At 37.2% G+C, this 15,167-nt stretch overlaps 1 protein-coding gene across 7 annotated transcripts in view; it reads right to left on the reverse strand.

Moving 5' to 3' along the window:
• CDKAL1 (CDK5 regulatory subunit associated protein 1 like 1) overlaps window positions 1-15,167 on the reverse strand; it is a 495,974-nt gene that overhangs the window by 361,381 nt on the left and 119,426 nt on the right. For all 7 annotated transcript variants that reach the window (XM_068674727.1, XM_068674724.1, XM_068674723.1 and 4 more), the window contains one exon: window positions 2,490-2,586. In XM_068674727.1, the coding sequence (XP_068530828.1) occupies window positions 2,490-2,586 (97 nt within the window). The remainder of the gene's footprint in view (window positions 1-2,489; window positions 2,587-15,167) is intronic.

Genomic DNA, 15,167 nt, shown 5'->3' on the forward strand with positions numbered 1-15,167 from the left:
TGAACAATAAATAAAAAATAGTAGAAGTTGAGTACTGTATTTCTAAGGCACAGCTCTAAACAAGCCTTCAGTTACTAGAATTTCACTGGTAATTACATCACAACTCCTTCATCATACCAAGATGAGCAAAAAAGACCTTTGACACATATTGCCTTTAAAAGCCTCCCCAAAGGAGTTATAATTGCCAGTAAATAACCACTTCCTCAGACAACACACACAAAAAAATAAAATAAAAATAAAACGAAATAGCAGAGCTTACATAAGCAACAATTAATCAACTGTATCTCTCAGCCAAGATGAAGATGAGACCAACCTGGTGGCAAAGATTGCCATAACTACGGTCATAAGCTTACAGTTTTAAACTCAGACAATGTATCCAGCTGCCAACAGAACATTGTCTATTTTTCAATTCTGCCAAAACTGCCTTTCAAGAAATATTTTGCAGTAGTAACATAATTCTTATCCTTTAGATATAGCCATCCCACATACCCTTTGTAAAATGAGAAGAAAGCCTTAAATACACAAACTGAAAACACAGATAATATCTGTTATTGGCTCTGCTTCTGTTAATAGTTATGCCTATATTTTAAGACCTTTGAGCTTAAGCATCTAAGTAAATTTTATCACATCAATGACAGTTAGAAGACAGTGTCCTTGTTGCATAGATCACGTTTCAGTATTTTCAGGTCTAAATCGGTATTTTGGAAGGCTGTAGTTAACAGCCTAATACAACTCCTAACAGAAGTCTGTCTGAAATAAATACTAAATTGCAAATACTTTCATTAACCACTGGCTCTAGGCATCAAGATTAAAATGAAGAGGCTAATTTTCAGAAATCACATACTACTTCAAAAGGAAAGTGAAAAAATAAAGGAAAAATTATAAAATAAAATCAAACTTTGGGTCCCTCAAACTTCCCAACGCATCAGAACTGAAATACCAGATAACAGCCTTGGCCAAAGGATTGTGACACATTCATTTTATAGCCATGTAATACACTTTTTATCTCTGTCTTCATACATGTAGATATCTTCATATTCATTACACGAACAATCACAGGTCATACAAATCCATGAAATCCATTCACCTTTTTATCCCTATCCTGCTGCACAGAGTAATTTGCACTTAATTAATTGGAGTCTTAGAGATGACAGAGCACCACAGTTCCCTTGCATGTAATTTTGTAAAGTAAGACTGCACAGTGCAATGGAAAATTTGTTTATTCATTTGAACTGTAACTATCAGTGCATTGTCATCTATACAGATAAGCGTGGCGTTTTACAGCCCCTGAGTATCATTTCTGAGCAATGAGTTAATTTATAGGCATTAGCATGTCACTGAGAATGCATCTGGTAAAAAAAAAAAAAAAAAAAAAAAAAAAAAAAAGGAAGATAAAACATTTTGAATGACAGTAGTAATTAAAAAAGTCAATCAAACAGCACAAAGTCTATCTTTACAAAGAATTCCAATAAATCATTTAATGAATTCATCTTCTTCCTAATCGCAAACTACGATTTTACTTCTAAATTACTTTGAACAATTGCATCTGATATGCTCTTCTCCTAATGAAAGTGAAGTCTTTGGAATATTTTGTTGTTCTTCCTTTATCTTAGTATCAATCTGAATTCATCAAACTGAAGTGGAAACACATTGACCTCTCTACATTTGTAATGTAGGAAAAAGATGCTGTGCAGTCATCTGCTCTGACTTAACATAATAAAGGAAAACTTCACTCTGTAATTCACACATTGAATCCAATGACAGTGTTTCAATTCATACAGGCCATTTCATCCAGTTTTAATCTAAAGCCTTAAACAATGACAAATCTTTTCTAGCTCGTGCTTTGACTCCCAGATTTTCAGGAGGATTTTACAAAGGTGAATCAATTCGACAGTATTGCTTCATCTCAAAGGATACTGAAAGCACTTCACTAGCTGAATTATGCCAAAAGCTCTCAGGTAAAGCTTTTCAAGGTAAAGCTTGGTAACTGTTTAACTCAGTCACTGGTGGATTTAACTCTTCAGACTGCCTCAGGTTTAACCAAAATGATCGTTGCCTTTTGTCTTAATAGTACAGGGGGGAAAAAACAATACCTAACATCAAACCCTCAGCTGTGTCTGTGTAACATTTTTGTTCTAGTTTTCTATACATCTTTCACTGATTTTAATAAAGGGTGTATCTGTTCATCTTAATGCAGATAAACTGTCATATTTTATACAATATGGCAATCTTCAACCCTTTAAGGCTATAAATGGCACTTAAAATCATTTCTGCCAACAGTATCCGTTTCCTTGTCCCCTCAACCCACAACAAAGGAAATCACTGTGGATGCAAGAAAGCTTAAGTACTGTATAATGCAAGCAGAGTAACATAAGTACCAAGTTTCTCCACTGCTTTTTCCAGAAGGAAGTCAATTGTGCATATATAATGACATTGGCCTATTGAAAACATTCATAAAAAACAGGTTTCTAATTGATAAAGATACATACCCCTATAATACTTAAGCCTTTCAGGTAGTCCTGACGAGGTTGGGCTTGAGGAACACAGCCTGCTAAAACCACTTTCTTGTTCCCTTCTTGGGCTTTCCTAAAGAAGACAGACAGACAGTGTTAGTATTTTCTAAATCGATCGTTTTCAATTTCAAAGTAGCCATACTATGCATGCAACAAGAGAGCAACCACAATGAAAACATTCCCAAGTCCGAATCAACTTGTACATGTATGAACCTCAGAAACAAAACGAACCAATACAACAGAAGAACCCTGTACCAGAGTTCAGGCTACATGTGCACATGTGGCTCAGTTTGTGAAGTATCTACAGAGAGCATTACCATTGTACATCTTGGATGTAAATACAACTTTGAAAGCCCTAATCAAATGCAGTTAATCTTTATAGTCCACAATGACAGCAATTCACAAAGAATTTAATCAAGAAAGATGGGACAGAGAAATTGCGAGTCAAGAAAGGCTATACAGAATGCAGGGCACATCCTATGCAGATAGGACCCACTAGTTCAGAATGTAAGCAGCTATTTAATACGACTTAGAAATGACCAATTGCATCATTTTTCTAAATTTTTATTGAAAAAAAAAAAAACAAACAAACAACAAACTGAGCATTTTTAAGCTTTAATTGCTTGTCTTTGGCAGATAAATTTTTGTGTGAATATTGACTTAAAGAATTCCTCAGCTTTGGTACTACCTTAGCACCAAGTGGGAAACTAAAACATTAAGTTCAAATGGATAACACCATTAATTTCTTTAGTAATATTTTGACTCAGTTTAAATTCAATACTGTGTATTAAGCCATCACTGAATTTTGGAACTATAGGAAGCCCTGAACACAAAACAGTGGGATATAAAACCTTCGTATGTTCATTAAACTTTGAAAATCATTCATTAACGTATCAACCCTTTTAACAATTACTGCATCTTTGCCAACAACCTGGCGAGAATTATATGGAGGGTTTTAATTTAGGTTCAATGTGAGTAGGGGATGGAAATCTGAGCAGCAGCATGACCCAGGCATTGTTGATGCATTAGAAACCAGAGAAACACCTGAGAAACACCACATAGAAATTAGGGCTTCTTCCCTCAAAAGGGTGGCAGGATTAACAGTCTGGCTGAAACATTCCTACACCAATGCACATAGCATGGGCAACAAACACTGGGAGCTGGAAGCCACAATGTAGCTAGAAAACTCTAATATAACTGCTATCCTGGAAATGTGGTGGGATGACTTACACAACTGGAGTGCTGCGATGGATGGCTAAAAGTGACTGGCTATTATGGCTATATGTGTATGGCTACATTTATATATATATGGACATCTATGGCTATAATGACTGGGGAGGGACTCTGTCAGGGAGTGCAGTGATAGGACAAGGGAATATGGGTTTAAATTAAAAGAGTTCAAATTTAGATTAGATATTAGGAAGAAATTATTTCCTCAGAGGGTGGTGAGGCACTGTTGCCTAGAGCAGCTGTGGATGCCCCATCCCTGGAGGTGCTCAAGGCCAGGCTGGATGGGGCTTTGGACAACCTGATCTAGTGAGAGGTGTCCCTGCCCATGGCAGGGGGTTGGAACTGGGTGGTCTATGGTTCTATGATAATCTGCAAAACAGTAGAGGAGGGAAGCACTGAATAATTTTAGCAGACTTGCTAGGTCTGACATACAAGTTGCTCTAAGAACTGTCATTCACAGTTGCATGTTATATTGCAACCTCATGCCAGACTTCTGTCAAACTGGAACCTTCTATGCACTTTTTTTTTTTTTCCCAGCAATATATAAGTTAATGAAGTGTTTACTGTTATGTTGAAATAGACTAAGTCATATCATAACATTTTTCATAAAAACTCTCTTATCCAAAATACTCAATTGTTTATATGACGTTACACTCTTTGGCTTGCTTGAGCTACCTCCCAAACTGAATGAACTAGAGAAAGTAATGTTTGATGAGCACAACAAGAATGCTAAACTACCTGGAAATCTAGATGCAAAACTCCAGATACAAATTTAATGAAAAAAAAAAACTTACAAAACCAGCCTGATACTACAACCAGTTCTGCTACTGAGTCACAATTTTCACTTTGTAATTATAATGTGGACAAATGTATTTGCAAATTATACTTCAAATGAAAATATTATCTCATAAGAACACAGGTATTGTAAAATTACAGAACACAGCTCATCTTGCCAAATAACTTGTGTAGGCAGCTGCATTAGAAATGAGGTATTTTGAAGGAACAAATTAAATATCCTATATACAGACAAGTGTGAATTAACATAAAAATGTATTACACCTATTATCTCATGTCTAATATAAATGCAGTAAATATATCTATAAAGTTTTCCATTTTCTTTTAGTGGAAATTTCAGGAAATCTTCAGATATTCATCACACAGAGCCTCATTGGTCCTCTACTGGCACGCTACAATATTCAATATAAATGTAAATCCTTTCATCTATCCACAAAAATTTTATCAAAGAAGAAAGAACTATGATGAAATGCTAATTTAGTACATTTCTTAGGCCGGGAACCTAGCAACTTGTCTCTAAAATTGGCAATCCTTTTCTTTCAGTGGTAAATATTTAAGGTTTCTGCAAAACTTCTATAGAGGTCACCTACTTCTACTTATCCAAGTCTAAAAGAAGGAAAAAAAAAAAAGAAAAAGAAATATATATCTACTTCATGCATTACCTAAAAATGTCACATACCACCATGTGACACTCCACTAGCTCAAAGGATAAAAATCACTACTTACATGGTCTAACAGACTCAACCTAACGCCTCAAGGCAAGACAATAAGACCTGTCTCCAGCAAACAAAGCACCCATCCCTAGGCAACTGTGCATCTGGTATAATCTGCTGCTAGCAACAGCCTTCTCCATCTACTTGAAAACCTGCAAGCACTACAGAGGAAAAAGCTTTTATTCAAGTCTTTTTATCTGAAGAGAAAAATAAACAAAGTTTCCCTTGACACATTAAATGGCATTTTAATGTTATTTCATAGCTTTAACATTTTGCCATATCTTCTGGGACTATAACTGGAGCTAGGGGGAAGAAAGTTAAACTGAATGTTCCTCCTAATAAGCACTGCCTTCATTTAAATGTTTTTTAAAGTTGTGCAGGTCTCTAAAGAATAAAGAATTTTGTACAATGAAATTTTTTGCTTTAAAATGCAATTAAACAGAAATGTTGGAACTAAATTTTCAATCATAGTTGATATTCATTGCATCCATGTTACACTGTACAGTCCATGAAATCCAGCATAAAGGAAAAACTGTAGTAAGGAAATTATGAAAATTTTTGCCTCATTTATCAAGAAAGCACTTCTGAAAATATGCACTCCAGCACTATATTGTTACCTCCTTTTAATATTGTTTAATGAGCCCTGCTCATACTAACAAAAGCCTACAAAAATTATTCTTTAGAAGTCTAGTTAGCACAGCAACTATATTAGAAAAGCCTTTATCCTTCAGAAAACATGAATAGTAATGAGAATAATACTTTATGGAATCTAGTAGTAGCATGAATAAATACATCTTCCCTTTCAGACATCTTTTGTATTTTTCAATTACATGATCCTTACCTTGAACTTTCAATTTATTTGTATCAGGACACATTTTCTAGAAATGCACTCTTTTCTAAAAATTGAAAGATATATAATCTGAAGAGAAATTTAATTACAGCAATTCGGTTTCAAAGAAAAGAATTATTCTAGCTACTTTCTAAGTAATGGGTGTGGAACGAGAACAAGTGAGTAAAAACAGGGGTACAGAAAAGATCACTGTGCAGCAGAGGACTTTTAAAAGATTAGTAGTGAGTTTGCAGATTATCCTCTGTATCCTCTGCAGATATAGCCATTGCAACTGTACTTCTGCTATCACATTTAATGAAATGTCTTCAATGTTTTCTGCCTTTTTTGTTTGTTTGTTTTTGTAATACAAGCTAAGATGTAACTAAGAAAGTAACTAGGGAAGAAATTTCTTCCCTGTCTATGTGGATATCAGTTTGCATTGTCAGAAACTGGCAAAACTGGAATATTCTGCTCACAGTTTTACACAACTGAAGAAACGAGGGTTCCTTTTCCATCAAATTTTTTTTTTGAGCTCCAAGAAAGACATGACATGGATAAAGAAATGACTCCCACCCTTCAAAAAGGGTTACGTCACCCATAACAGCTTGCTTCATCAGCACTGTGTATAGCAACACTGCTGGATACCATAGTAGCTGCTGCTGTTAAGTTGTATGATTTTTTCTTAGCTTATACAGCTATACAGCTATTCAGGTAGAAGCACCACAGGAAAAACAGTTAGGGCCCTTTCCTCAATGTTCAAATTTAGGGAAAGCAATTTAAGAAAATAAAAACAGACAAAAAAAAAAAAAGGAAAAGAAAAAAGAAAAAAAAAGATGACAAAGTTCAAAGAAAAACAGATCTGTGACATCAGAAGTAATTGCTACCTTGCTTTTTGTGAGACAAGAGAAGCCAAATCATTACAGCCAACCTGATCTCTTTCCCTTCCATAAGCAGAATTGTCCATAGGACTTCACAGACCCTGTGAATTCGCCACAGAATGACGCTTAGCTTTCAGGGAGCCACTTACCAAAATACCACAGCTGCACCCTAAAGCATGTCAGATATCTGAAATTTAAAGCAGTATGTTCTGCAGGGTGCAAAGGTGGCCAACTACAGACTATTCAGCATGAAACATGCTATCTCTAAACTGCTGCTCTGATACCAGATGTCAAACCAAGGATTATGCGTTCTTAATGTGTTTCTGCAGCACTGAAGTAACAGGACTTACCAAAAATTATAGTTAATCACAGAATCATTCAGGTTGGAAAAGACCTCTCAGATCAAGTCCAACCATCACCTAACAGTACAATTCCACTGCTAAACCATGTCCCTGAGCTTCACATCCACATGGCTCTTAAACACTTCCAGGGGCAGCGAGTCCATCACTTTCCTGGGCAGCCTGTTCCAATGCCCGAGCATTCTTTCTATGAAGAAATTCTTCCCAATATCCAACATAAACTCCCCTGCACAACTTGAGGCCATTCCCTGTAGTTCTATCACTAGTTACCTGTGAGAAGAGGCCGACCACCAGCTCCCTACAGCTTCCTTTCAGGTAATTGTAGAGAGCAATGAGGTCTCCCCTAAGCCTCCTTTTCTCCAGACTAAACAGCCCCAGTTCCCTCAGACGTTCCTCATAAGTCTTGTTTTCTAGTCCCTTCATCAGCTCTTCTCTGAATGCCTTCTAGCATTTCGATGTCCTTCTTGTAGTGAGGGGCCCAAAGCTGAACACAGCACTCAAGGTGCGGCCTTATCAGAGCAGAGTACAGGGGGACAACCACCTCCCTCACCCTGCTGGCCACACTATTTCTGACACAAGCCAGGTTGCAATTGACCTTCTTGGCCACCTGAGCACATTGTTGGCTGTTGACACCCGAAGGTCTTTTTTCTGCCAGGCTGCTTTCCAGCCACTCTTCCCCAAGCCTGTGTTGCTGCATGGGGTAGCTCTGACCCCAGCACAGCACCTGGCAGTTAGCCTTGTTGAATGCCATACAGCCGGACACAGCCCATTGATCCAGCCTATTCAGCTCCCTCGGCAGGGCCTTCCTACCCTCAGGCAGATGGACAGTCCCACCCAACTTGGTGTCATCTGCACACTTACTGAGGGTGCACTCACTCCCCTTAACAATATCACCGACAATACCACAAACTACATGCATACAAAAATCAAATAAATACTAACAAACTCCAGTTCTTCTCCTCCAAAATCCCTTGTTGGTGACACTAAATAATGAAGAACTGTTTTAACAATGAATAGAAGGCTGCTTGCAGCCTTACTTGTACTAAGTAACACCCAAATGAATACAAGTTGAAGAAGAAGAGAGCAATTTTTCAGCAAAAGCAATACATTAGGGGAAAAATGTGCTTTACAGTGAGCCTACTAAGCTTTGCGCTTCATGAACAACTAGTTCATAAAAAAAAATTACTAGAAACTATTTCTATGATAAAATACAATGGGAAGTATCATTGTTCTCTGAAACAAAATTGGAAAGGAAGTAGTTAAAACTGAATCCTACTAGATAGATGACAACTGTACCATCAAGTAAGTTTTTTATGTCAATGAGTTGTTTCTACCAAACAAAGTAAACCCCCTTCCCCCCCAAGACCCCACCCCAGTCATTGTACCAACACAAAACTTGTGACTTTCCATTTAGGATGTGTATAGATATATCAAATTGTGCAGTTCACTTACATAGTCTGCTCATGTCATTCTCATGACTTTCTGCTACACCAAATCCACAGCACCTCTTATCAGGTATTTCAGAAAGGTGTGAGACTGCAAATCAACAAGAGGTTTGTGTCTACAAACCTTCAAAGAAGTGCATGAAAAAAATATATGAAAAGTTTTGCTAACACAGCTCTGTCTGTCTACAGTATGAACAGGGTATACTGTGAGATAAATCTGCCAAAGGTTATAGAAAGTAAAACTGGGCAATACTACTTTCCAGGCTGTAGAAATGATGATGTGGGTCTATGGGGAAAGAGAAATGCTATTTTGCTAAACATTCGTATATGTGGAAGATATTCCAACTGTCTCATCTGCTTAATTAATCAGTAGGAAGCCATATGTTTTAAAAAGAGTGCAACATCACTGGAATGAGAATATGGTGCGGTGCCTATTTAGTATCTGGGATACATTCCTGAAAATCCGTAAAATCACACTGCTATTCTCAGTTTGAAAAATTACATATGGTATCTGTGATGCTACAGGCTTTGAACCAATCTAATGTCTCATTACTAAAGGCTTGATTCCTATCCTTCCTGTCTGCTACCAATTCCTATCCTGCCCGTCTGCTACCTTTCTCCAGCTCCAGTCCCTCCTCTTTCTCATTTCTGGCCATTTGGTATCACTCCCTTCCTTTGCTCCAAGTTCTGCAGTTCACTGGATTCTTCCATGGACCCATTTAACTCACTAATATGGGAGAAAGTTATAGAACTGTTGTGTTGTTGTTATTTTATTCACTTACATCAGCTCACACAAGAGGGTCAGCGTTACAGCTAAAACGATCATGAAATGAAAGCTGTTCAAAAGGAAGCAGAAAGAGAAGGACATAGAAACTCCTCATTTCATCTACAGCGAGCTTAACGTGTTTTATGAAATGTTCAAGTTGGGTTGCAATATCCTGAATGGCATAGGTGAATAAAAAACAAGAAAGATGTAATAAACTCTCATACACGTGGTTCTTTCTACATTAAGGGCAACCCCATAATGAAAGACACTTGGAAAATATGATGAAAACTCATCAATATTATGAATTAGGCATTAGAATTATCTTCTCAGAACTGCTCAAGTCTCCTTGGGTCTGTCAGCTTCCTTGTACACCTCCACAGCCCCAAAGGAATTACCATGCTTTGTGAAGCATGTGAAGATGTTAAGTTCACTTGAGCTCATTGATGCTAATTATTGAAGTTTCCTAAATTGATTTTGAGGACCCGTCTCTAGCAAAGCAACCCCCTAATTACTGTGCTGCATCCCCTGAACTTGTCTCCTTTGGCAAAAACCATCAGGTAACAAGTGTAATACTCCAGAGGAAAGGTAAGTTGCATGTTATCCTCCTGAGAAATGGGAGCATGTCTTTTCTCAAAATATTTCAGAGACAAATGTTTGCTCCATCAGACTCAAAACCAAGGTTCTTTAAAATATCCATCTACAATGGATGTGAAATATCAGCTCTGAGAAGAATGCCAAGTATGACTCGCATGCTACATACTGCATTATTCCCTAAGTTTCTGAGAGGACACACTTGGGGAAGAAAAAGTGTATTCTATCTACATTTGGATAATCACCGTACCTGCATGAATAGGCTTTACACTTCTCACATCTTTCCCATTCTCAGGAAAAATAAAAAAATAAAAAACTGTCTGAACATACTACTCAGACTACTTCTTTTCACAAGAACAACCAATTCATCCAGCCTTTTATGGCAGACACTTGCTTCCGCCACACTCCAAAATTATGGGCTAGCAGCTGCTTCCAACCTACAGTGCGTTTTCTCAGCACAGCTTATTGTATTAGCTCTAATACCTTGGTTTGAATAGAAGCTTGTTTTCATCCATCTACTTAGCATTCAGGGGAAGTGACTGCAGGTTTGTCTGCAGAAGGCTGGGAAGCAATCTCATTTTAAACTCCAGACCAAGTCAGATCCATGCCTGAGTTTTACTCAAATTTTCTATAAATGTAACTTTATGGGCAGCAATCAAAGGTGCAACAATTACCCTTGTGCAAGCCTTATTCATGCAAATACTGCATTTTAGTGGCAATAATGGCCTTTTCAGCATGTTTTCTTCTTGCATAGGCTTAAAAGGTAACAGTATGCAAATTTTATCAAATTGAAAAGTCAGACCACAATGTATACAGGAGCACAGGAATCAAGGAATCAAGGAATAAATCCTATATTCCATCTTGCCCCTGTTGGTAGTTTTTGTAGCCCCACACAAGACTGAAATAACCAAAATCACAGTGGAAGCTTATTCCCCCAAAACTGAGAGCTATCAGGCCGGCTTTTTGACAGTCAAGAACAGGTACAGGCCAACTGCAGCCTCTCCACGTGATTGACTAAGAAAAGCAACTTAACATTATGACTTTAAAGCAACTTTGCAAAACCACAACTGAAATTTTTTTTATGCTTACTATAAAGCATATTACTTTTTTTCATTATTGCTAAGTAGTCAAGATTTTTTCCCTATTTAAGAGATTAACAGACCCTTCCATACAACACAAAATACTAAAAAATACTTAAAAAGATAAAAAAAAAAAATCAAACCAGGAGTATGCTTTGCTCCATACGTTGTGTTCTTAACCAGAACTTAAAATCCTGATCAGATGTCGCAGACTTTGGGCTACCATTATTTAAATTAAAACCCTTCTATCCAAATTATAAGCACTCTTCATCAAGCTTTTCTCACAGCTCAGCCCTAAACCTGTTTGCTGACTTGTAGAAAAGTAGCATTTAATTTTTTAAGCAAGAATGAGTTGGAGGGTTTGGGCTTTGTATTTTGACCATAATCTCACTTGAATCAAACTTTCTTATTTTGTTTGGTGCAGGCAGGCCAGTACTTTAAGACGACACCAAGTTTAGAAAATTTCATCTGGAAAGCTCTGTGTTTTAGGTGCTGGCTCCAAAACTTGTCCCTTCAAATGTCACTGCTAACTGCAATTTTTCCAGGATATCTCGATCAATGCACGTAGACAACTATTAAAAGTTAATATCCTCCATTCTTCAAATAAAGTACTCATAACTCTTTAGATCCCTTCCTACTCAATGAAGTAAAATTATTTAAGACCATAATTAGGCATTTGCCTAACAACTTGGCAACAAATAACTAGGCAAATGTCTAATTATGGTCTTAAGTTTGTCTTCCTGTAGCAGGCCCTTCTTTACTGATTCTCCATTCAAAATTCATGTATTTCAGTAAAATCTGAAGAACAACAGCAACAAAAATAAGCAGGTATAATTGAGTTTAGCATGTTGTCTGGTCTTCTGGTAATATCTGCAAATTTAAATGTGTCACAAAAATAGTATCTGGGAAGGTAATGCTTTCCATAATTAATATTTGATCTATTTGGGGATTGGAGAAGGAGAAAGTATTAACTATGCTTCTATTATTATTACCTTAAAGTACAGAGATCAGGCTCTAAAAGTCTGTAAAAACAAATCTTGCAAATTCTCCAACATCCTCAGCACTGCATGCCTTTTCTTCCTCCCTAACTGGTTATTAGTTCTCTGCTAACAGCACAATAAATTAACTTTGAATTTCTTGCTTTGAATTTCTAGGCACAGAGTACTAGATATATTGATGTTCTGCTGATTCAGCCTGACCAAAGGAGAGGCTATTGGTAATCACACCACCATGGAAGTGCTGCAGGCAGCAAAAGCTGGAAATATCTTAAAAGGAAAATTACCTGTTTCTCTATAGCCTTGAAGCTTTATGCCCTTCTGTGCATCTATGACAGGCATTAAGATGTTTCACCATCTCTCTACATCTCCAGTTTCATTTTATCCTTTCTTTATCAAGGATCTATGGAAATCGGTATTGAGATTGTTTTCAAAAGCAGCAGAAATATTTCCAAACCTACAGCAAGGAGTTTTTCATTTCTTTCTAGTACTACTTTCCTCCTTTGAGTATAATATTATTTCTACTACTTTGAAATAGCAAGACTTCATTCTCCCCTTCAAACTTGAGAACTTAATCTACTACATTGAATTTTTTTGTGCATGTACGGATTGTAGATTGTCTGTTTAATCAGATATACTTGTCTCAAAACTGGTGAAAGAAAGTCTCCTGTAAAATTGCTTGTAAAAGGGACATTAAAACTTCTGACTCACAGATTAAAGAAGTGGAAATCAACATCATTACAGTGTAGTTTTATATAACCCATTTGAATCTTGCTCAACTTCTCTGTTCTTTCTACAGATATTCCTGTAATACCTATAACACTCTATTTTGGTATTTGTGCTGTATCTCCTCTTTATGTTTTGTTAAGTGTCTGTTTATTCTGCTTTATCTTCCAAACCTCCCACTCTTAGTTTTATTCATCTCTTTCAACATAAGAGAAACGCAGTTTAGGGCCTACCGTTATTTTAGCCAATGTAGTTATGAAACACAACATTGCCTGTCAGGTTCAAAGTCTATGCAGGCTTCAAGTTACGTGCATGCATGCCCAAGGGTTGTAATATAAAACCTCGTTGATGTAATGGCTAAAAAATGAAATTAGTGATAAATGAAAATTAAACAATCTGTGTCTTTTTTTTCCTCTCAGAGGTACAATATGCTTCTCAGAAACAGACTAGCTATGAAATAAATAAAAGAAAGATTAAAGAGAGAAGTTTGAGTATATTTACTTTAGTTGCAACTAAACAATTTACTGTTCAATAACATGAGCAATTTTATTCCCCCCTCCTCCCTAAGTAGAACACAGCAAGGATTTTTTTTCCCATCAGGTACGAAAGGTGAAGATCCAAAACAATAAAATATAATAAAATAATAAAATAACACTGAAGGTTTCTATGCTGTCTGACATTGGATGTTCTGACATCAAAAATGCTGGGGATAACAGGTGATCTTAAGATTCATCTCCACTCCTGAATACTGCCTTGGTTTTAGCTGCAACAAGGTTAATTTTCTTTCTAGTAGCTACTATGATGCTGTGGTTTGGATTTAGGATGAGAATAATGCTGATGACACACTGATGCTGTTGCAGGGCAGTGCTTACACAGAGCGAAGGACTTTTCTGCTTCTCATGCTGCCCAGCCAGCGAGGAGGCTGGGGGTGCACAAGAAGCTGGGAGGGGACACGGCCTGGACAGCTGACCCAGACTGACCAAAGGGATATTCCATAATACCTGATGTCATGCAGAGCAATAAAACTGGGGGAGTTGGCTGGGGCAAGGTGCCGCTGCTGGGGACTGATTGCACATCATTCATAGGGTGGTGAGCAAGTGCACTGTGCATCATTTGTTTTGTATACATATTATTATTATTATTATTTACCTTTCTTTATTGTTTAAACTGTCTTTATATCAACTCATAGTTCTACTTTTTTGTTGTTTTGTTTTGTTTTTTTCATGATTTTTTTCCCCCATTCCAGTGCAGGGAGAGGGGAGAGTTAGCAAAGGCTGAGTGGTGCTCAGCTGCCGGCCAGGCTAAACCACACCAGACACCTTCAGGGCAGATGAGGAAGGAAATCAACAGACCCGAAAGGTAGCCAAAATTCCAGCCATCAAGGCATTCTGTACTCAACAACTGGTAACTATGACCACTACACACAAGAAAAAAGAACAAAAAAAAAAAAAAGGAAAAAAATAAAAAAACGATTCTTGAGACCAACTAAAGGCAGTTTTCATATGTGCATAGAAAAACCGTCAGAAGCAATCCATAAAATAAAAAGGAACCTTCAATCAATCTCATAACAATGCAATACAGTACAATTTAGACTTTTTTTAATTATAATTCATTAAACTATTTCTAGTAAAGCCAGTAAAGTCTAGTAAGCTCCTTCTAATCTCAAGAGATGAGTACTGTTGCATTAATTCCTATTCATGATCATAGTATCTGAACAGCAATAGAAGTGACAAACTGAGTATACCATCTCTTACCATCTGTGTTAAATCTTGTTTTTATAGAATCAGAGAGATGTAGTTTGGAATGAACTTCTTGAGGTCATCTGGAACCTCCACTCAAAAATGTTGACTACTGACAACATCAGGTGATACCAGCCATGGCTTTACCCAGCCAAAGCTAGAAAACTTGCTGTCTTTTGTTGTTTTCTGGTCTCATGGGGAAAACCTTGGTTTCATATTCTCTGCAGTTGCCTTTCAAGTACTAACAGACTATAATTACGTTATCCACTGACCTCCTATTTGCCAGACTGATGCCAGACTGACCATCTTAGTTGCCCTCCCATGGACCTGTTCCAGTCTCCTTGTATTTCTTTCAACTTCAGCCAAACCACAGTAACCCAGGTAAAGAGGAATAAATGCCTTCCCTCAATCTCCTGGTCACATTCCTCCCACTACACAGCTGAATAGATGGTTTGCCTTACACACAGAGAATGACTCATGAGAGTTGGCTTATATTTCATGGTCCCCCC

This window comes from Anas acuta, chromosome 2 (genome assembly GCF_963932015.1).
Source record: "Anas acuta chromosome 2, bAnaAcu1.1, whole genome shotgun sequence".
In the NCBI taxonomy this organism is placed as follows: domain Eukaryota; kingdom Metazoa; phylum Chordata; class Aves; order Anseriformes; family Anatidae; genus Anas; species Anas acuta.